The following is a 7,298-nucleotide window of genomic DNA, read 5'->3' on the forward strand; positions in this document are numbered from 1 at the left end:
CCCCTAGGCCGCATGGTCCGACCAGGCGGCCGCACGGTCCTAGCACCCGACCACACGTCCCCTTCCCAGCGCGCCGCCGAAAATGCGCCGTTGCAGCTGGTGTAATTGAATGGGGATGCACACGTCCCCATAATGCGGCTGGGTGGCATGCCGCCCCTATTTTTTGAAGCCCTAGGCCCGGGCCTATGTGGCCTCGCCACAAATCTGGGCCTGCGTCTAAAGAATTCTAAAATCCATCCATTGTTCTTGTTTATGATTGTTGGAAATAAACTAGTTCTGAATCGCTAGGGTGACTATAACGGAGGATCATAAAACTGGAGAAATGTTAGCTAGCTGGGATTATTAGTCAGAGCCAAAGGGGCTATTATTAACAGTACACTTAATCACAGAAAAAGTCACACGTGACGTTAGCCTTATTTTCATAAGTAATGAAATTAACAGCAAATGTTTATTAAATGCAATAAATAGAAGGGAATGTACAGGGGCATGATTATCAAAAAGGTAAAAGCAGAGCTCCCCATTATATGCCAGAGAGAAATTTCATAGCTCTCTATTCACGGGTATAGGTTACTTTAGGAGTGTGATTATTAAAGGCTGCACTCTCTCTTTCACTCCTTAATCACTATACTTTAGAACAGTGATCCCCAACCAGTGGCTCATGGGCAACATGTTGCTCACCAACCTCTTGGTTGTTGTTGTCAGGGGCCTCAAAGCAGGTGCTTATTTTTGTATTCCAGGCTTGAAGGCAAGTTTTGGTTGCATAAAACCAGGTGTACTGCCAAACAGAGCCTCCTGTAGGCTCCCAGTCCAAATAGGGGCTATCAAATAGCCAATCACGGACATTATTTAGAACCCCCCAGGGACTTTTTTCATGCTTGTGTTGCTCCTACCTTTTTTTACATTTGAATTTGGCTCACGGTTAAAAAGTTTGGGGAGCCCTGCCTTAGAAAAAAAACAACTGTATAAACATACTCCCTAGGAGGAACGAGGCCCACATAGGGTCGAGATGAGTTTAGGCTAGGCCCCCTCCCCCGCTAGATGTGTATTGTGAGTATCGGCTGTCAGCCCCCACTCTCTCTCACAGGGAGTTACAACAATAGGGCCCCCTTTTCGGCGGGAAAAAAGGGGGCGGGCTGAAGGGCGGAGCCAGGGGGCAGGTAAGCCAGGAAGGGGCTTTTAAGGAGGAGCAGGAGGCCAGTAAAACATAACCTGTTTTTTCTTTCATCGCACCGGAAGGAGAAACCGAGAGGAGGAGGAGAGTTGGATCCAATGGAGAAAGGAGAGAGAGCAGAAGGGAGAGGAGGAAGTAGGACCTTCAAGACGGCAGGAAGGAAGGGAGAGGGCTTCATCCAGTACAGAAGGGCAGTCTTCACAGAACGGCGACAGGACCAAGGTGCCTACACGGAAGACTACTATGGGTGAGTTGAATATTTCTTCTGATTCAGAATCTGATTTTGAGGGGTCAGATAGTGAGACTGAGGGAGGAAAGATATTATCATTAATGAAAAAATTCTTTAGAGGAAAAGGGAAAGAAAAAGGTTTAGGAAAAACAAAAGAAAGTAGTCAATCAATGGTGCTAGTTGGAGCAGCAGATACTTACGCATGCGCATTGACAGAAACAGCAGATCACTTGCCGAGGAAAACTAGGAAAAATATTGAGGCTGGAAAATTTGTGGATATCTATGAGTTGACTAGGGAAGCTGTTCAGGCAAAGGAGGACGGGGTGAAAACCGAAGAGAAAGGAAAAAAGGGAAAAACAATTTTCGATTGGTTGAAGGGATTCTTGGTTTTTGCAAGCGTATACTTAGAGAAAAAACCAGAACAATGTTTGAATATTATAAAGTACATAGACACAATAGTCGATACATATTTGTTTTATAAAGGCTCTTCATGGTCGGATTACGACAGGGCTTTTAGGAAGAAGATATTGAGTAGCAAGGTCTTGTCTTTTGGACAAAAGGATATAGATTTGTGGACGAGATTGGTTTCAAAAGATAATGGTTCAGCTGGCAATGGCAATAAAGGGTCATATGCTTTTAAGCCCAGAAACATCTGTTTTGCGTACAACGAGAAAAGGTGTACTAGGGGCTATGCGTGCAGGTTTAAGCATTCTTGTTTGGCTTGCGGATCTTCTCATGCGGTATCTGAATGTAATAAAAAGAAAGAAGGTCAGATAAACAGGCAGCCTTTTCGAACAGCTTACCAGAAGAGCGGAAACGCCAATACAGACAGCCAGGCTAAGTAAAGAGTTGGCAAGTTACCCAGACAAGGAAGCCGCAAAATTTTTAACAAAAGGTTTTTTGGAAGGTTTTAGGATCCCAGTTTTACACCCTCCCCCACCCAGCAAAGTTTTTAAAAATTTGAAATCAGCTAGTCGACATACCGAAGTTTTGAAGCACAAAATTGAAAAAGAAATAAAAGCAGGGAGAATGGCAGGACCATTTGAGGACTTGCCTATTGAGGGGCTAGTAGTGTCACCTTTAGGTATAGTCCCAAAAAAAGGAGTCAGGAAAATTTAGAATGATACAGCACCTTTCATATCCAGATGGAGAATCGGTGAATGATGCTTTAGACGAGGAACAGTGTAAAGTACAATATCAGTCTTTCGATGAAGCATTGGAAATAGTTAGGAGTCAAGGAAAAGGGGCATTGTTGGCAAAGGTAGACATCGAATCTGCATTTAGGTTGTTACCCTTACATCCAGAAAGCTTTAGATTGACAGGTTGTCATTTTCAGGGAGCATTTTATGTCGACCTATGTCTACCCATTTGCATTGGCAGTTATATAAAAGATCAGGCAACAAAGCTATAGCTCACTATTTGGATGATTTCCTGATCATAGGCCCCAGACACTCTGCAATCTGTCAGGACACATTAGCAATATTTCTGCATATGTTGAAGGAATTAGGAGTGCCAGTGGCCGTTGACAAAACAGTAGAACCAACCACAAAATTGACCTTTTTGGGTATTGAGATTGATACAGGGGCCAAAATGTGTAGATTACCAAAAGAAAAGGTAGTAAAAACTAGGCAAGCAGTTAGGAGATTGGAAGCAGCGAATAAAGTATCACTGAGGGAAATGCAACAAGCCCTAGGTCTATTGAATTTCGCATGCAGGATAATACCAATGGGTCGCATTTTTAACAGGAGATTGGAAAAATCCACATCAGGGGTTAATAAACCATTTCATAAAATAAGGGTCACAAAGGAAATGAAAGCAGATTTGAAAATATGGAACTGTTTCTTATCTAAATTCAATGGTGTCAGGTTATGGTTAGCAGAAACACAAATTAATCAAGAGGTAGAGCTTTTTCACAGATGCAGCCGGAAGCGTTGGCTTTGGAGCTTACTTGGCAGGGAAATGGTGTGCGGCCAGGTGGCCGCAAGCATGGCATGACAAAGGTCTGACAAAGAATTTGACATTGTTGGAGTTATTCCCAATCTTGGTAGCATTGGAGCTTTGGGCAGAAGATTTGAAGGATAGGGCAATTAAGTTCTTTTCTGATAACATGGGAGTGGTCCACGCAGTGAATAACCTGTCATCAGACTCAACCCCAGTAATTGGACTACTAAGACATCTGGTTCTGATTTGTATGAGGTTTAATATATCGTTCAGAGCCCAACATGTACCAGGGGTAGAAAACACTATAGCAGATGCCTTGTCTAGAGAAAAGTGGGATATTCTCTTTAAGTGCGCTCCATATGCGGAAAAATCAGCTTACGCATGCCCTAAAAATTTATGGCAGCTCGTGACCCCCTCTTAGAAGAATTGTGTGAAAGGGCAGTATCCGAAAAGACTCTTTCCAGCTACAAAAGGGCCTGGAAGAGATGGCAGATATTCTGCAGAAGCGGTAAGAGCAATCAAGGCACTAAGGATTTGGTGTCATTTTTAATGGTCCTGTACAGAGAAGGAAAGTCAAGAGCAGGAGCCAGCAACGCATTAGCCGCAATTTCTCATTTTTCCATAGTAAAGGGTAGAGCAGATATCACACATGATCCATTAGTTAGGAAAATAATGAAGGGATGGGCAAGAGTTGAAGGCCCCAGGGTCGATAAGCGAGAACCCATAATTGAATGCAGACTAAAAATGATTCTGAACTCTCTTGAGGAGGTGTGTTCAGACCAATTTGAATGTATTTTGTTTAGAGCAGCCTTCGCTCTGGAGGAGCATTTAGGATAAGCGAATTGGTCCCCCCATCCAAGAAGGTAACAGATAAAGGTTTAATGTATAGCCACGTTTTATTACAGGACAGGAAGTTGTTAGTTTACATCAGTAGATCAAAAACAGATCAGTTGGGTAAGGGCAGATGGTTCAGTATAGAAAAAACTTCGAGAATAACATGCCCGGTCAAGGCCTTGCAGGATTACATAGGGATGCGCCCAGCAGGGGGGCACCTTTTGTTAATTCACAGGGACTTATCCCCCATGTCAGCATTTCAATTTAGGCAAGTGCTCAAAAAGGCAGTCATTGCGAAAGGATGGGATCCTAAAAAATTTGGATCACATTCATTCAGGATAGGGGCAGCAACAGAAGCAGCAATGAGGGGAGAAACAGAGGATAGGATAAAAGGAATTGGGAGGTGGAAATCAAAAGCATACAAAAAATACATACGCCCCATAAATGTAACACAGTAGTAATCCTACAATTTTTAACCTACCCCCCCCCCCTTTTTTCTTTGGTTTGTTGCTGCAGGGGGAAAAGCTACCTGCAACATTTTGATCATAGGCCACTCCTTTATTTTTTGGGCAAGACAGCATGCAGCAGGCAAGCAGTTGGGGTTACCGGAGGAACACATGAAGATTACATGGCAGGGGTGGAGAGGCATGAAGTGGGAACAAATGAGAGGCCGGTTGTATAGTTCAATACAGAAGTTCAAGTTCATAAACCTGGTGATAGTACATGCTGGGGGAAATGACCTTACGTCAATCAAAACCCCAGCGTTGATAGAAAGCATGAGAAAGGACTTGGAGGATTTAATGTCCAGCAACAAGATAGGGGGAGTGGCTTGGTCAGACATCATACAGAGAGGAGAATGGCGAGGAGCAGTTCCCCCCCAGGGCATTGAAAGAGCCAGGAAAAAAGTAAACCGGGCCATGCACAAGATCATGTGTTCCTCAGGTAACGGGGTAATTAGACATGACAATATAAGGTACCGACAAACACAGCTTTTTAGAAAGGATAAAGTACATTTGACAGAGGAAGGTTTGGATTTGTTCTGGGCAAACTTCAGGAATTATATAGAAGAATGGTGGAGGTCGCAGGAGGTCTAGGTGGGCCATGGAAAAGGATAGGTGGCACCCTTCCCTTCTTTTCCATTGGGTGGCATCAGTGCGGCTCCAGGAAGATGGATGGTTTTTTCAGTGAAGTGCAGGCCTACCCTCGGAAAGTCGCGAGTGTGGAGCAGACTTTGACTGCACGGTCTTGTCTGTGTCATGCGAGAGGCTGGGTTAGCGCCATTATTGCACATGATAGGGAGCAGGGGGATGGGCTACTGGTTGGTCAACAGCGGGCGCTCTGCCCCATGATCCCTGCTCTCTAAAATAACTGTTTGGTACGGTGTGGGCACCAGGCCCACGTTCTTGGCGATTATAGGAGCCGCAGCTGGTGGTCAGGGTGTACCTAGTCCTTGGCACATATATATATAACTTTGTTAATAAAATACGTGACCTCCACAGATTTTGCCACCTTAAGAAGTCTCCGTGTCGTTATTCAGGTTTTTATTCAGGTTGGTGGTAAGCACAACGGAAGGGGGTAGGGGGATCCTTAGCCTAGGAGGAACGAGGCCCACATAGGGTCGAGATGAGTTTAGGCTAGGCCCCCTCCCCCGCTAGATGTGTATTGTGAGTATCGGCTGTCAGCCCCCACTCTCTCTCACAGGGAGTTACAACAATAGGGCCCCCTTTTCGGCGGGAAAAAAGGGGGCGGGCTGAAGGGCGGAGCCAGGGGGCAGGTAAGCCAGGAAGGGGCTTTTAAGGAGGAGCAGGAGGCCAGTAAAACATAACCTGTTTTTTCTTTCTCCCACCCTCCCATCCCAGGTAAAGAGCAAGAAGATACGAAAAGACGGTGCTCCAGGGTTTCTAGCAACCGATCGCCCTTATGGGGTCAGGAAGGAATTTTTCATCAGGCTGCTAATTGGCCAAAAAAGCACCTGAGTTTTTTGCCTTCCTCTGGGGCACCATTATCTGTGTAGGTCAATAGGTACCACCCTGACACAGCTGCGTTTTCAGTGACAAGGCATCAGTGCGGCTCCAGGAAGATGGATGGTTTTTTCAGTGAAGTGCAGGCCTACCCTCGGAAAGTCGCGAGTGTGGAGCAGACTTTGACTGCACGGTCTTGTCTGTGTCATGCGAGAGGCTGGGTTAGCGCCATTATTGCACATGATAGGGAGCAGGGGGATGGGCTACTGGTTGGTCAACAGCGGGCGCTCTGCCCCATGATCCCTGCTCTCTAAAATAACTGTTTGGTACGGTGTGGGCACCAGGCCCACGTTCTTGGCGATTATAGGAGCCGCAGCTGGTGGTCAGGGTGTACCTAGTCCTTGGCACATATATATATAACTTTGTTAATAAAATACGTGACCTCCACAGATTTTGCCACCTTAAGAAGTCTCCGTGTCGTTATTCAGGTTTTTATTCAGGTTGGTGGTAAGCACAACGGAAGGGGGTAGGGGGATCCTTAGCCTACAGGGACACCACAGTTCAACCAAGTGTGTATACCCTGCTCTCTGTTTTTGGATCAGATAAACTTTGTTCTATTTTCACCCAATATTCAAAATGTCCCAGGGTCCTTGTTTTCTCTCAGGCAACATGGATTACATTGATTTTCTTTCCCGTGCCTGTGTTTAAACATAACCAGTTCCGTCAGTCCTGTTCACACCCCAAATGTCACCAAACAAAACTCTCACACGAAGGTTCCATTCCTATTCTTAACTATTCTGTTAGAAATTATTGTTGCACAAACCTAATACTTGCCACACACCATGATGCTAATTTGGTGAGGTTACCAAACACGTGGATCTTTATCCAATTTGGGTCAGATTAGGCTAATCCTATTGTTTGGCCCCAGGAGAGAACAGTATCCACTACTATTTATATAACATATTTAGCCCATTCTGGCCAGATATCCATCTAGCAAGCTTTTATTTGCCCTCATAGATGTGAGCAAATAATTTGCCCATAAGGAGGATTTTCCAAAAAATACCAAGCAGAAGATTCAAGCTAAAAGTTAAAAATACTTTTACAAAAGCATTGAAAAACCCTGCAATATAAACATTTTTACATTTAGCAAATAACAAGTGTT

At 44.7% G+C, this 7,298-nt stretch overlaps 1 protein-coding gene across 1 annotated transcript; it reads left to right on the top strand.

Moving 5' to 3' along the window:
• Positions 1-1,215: 1,215 nt before the first annotated feature.
• Positions 1,216-6,601, top strand: LOC121395360. Its single transcript, XM_041568707.1, has 2 exons — positions 1,216-1,418; positions 4,692-6,601. The coding sequence occupies exons 1-2, from the start codon at positions 1,415-1,417 to the stop codon at positions 5,267-5,269; spliced, it is 582 nt and encodes a 193-aa protein (XP_041424641.1). The 5' UTR covers positions 1,216-1,414; the 3' UTR covers positions 5,270-6,601.
• Positions 6,602-7,298: the final 697 nt, after the last annotated feature.

This window comes from Xenopus laevis, chromosome 7L, assembly GCF_017654675.1.
Source record: "Xenopus laevis strain J_2021 chromosome 7L, Xenopus_laevis_v10.1, whole genome shotgun sequence".
In the NCBI taxonomy this organism is placed as follows: domain Eukaryota; kingdom Metazoa; phylum Chordata; class Amphibia; order Anura; family Pipidae; genus Xenopus; species Xenopus laevis.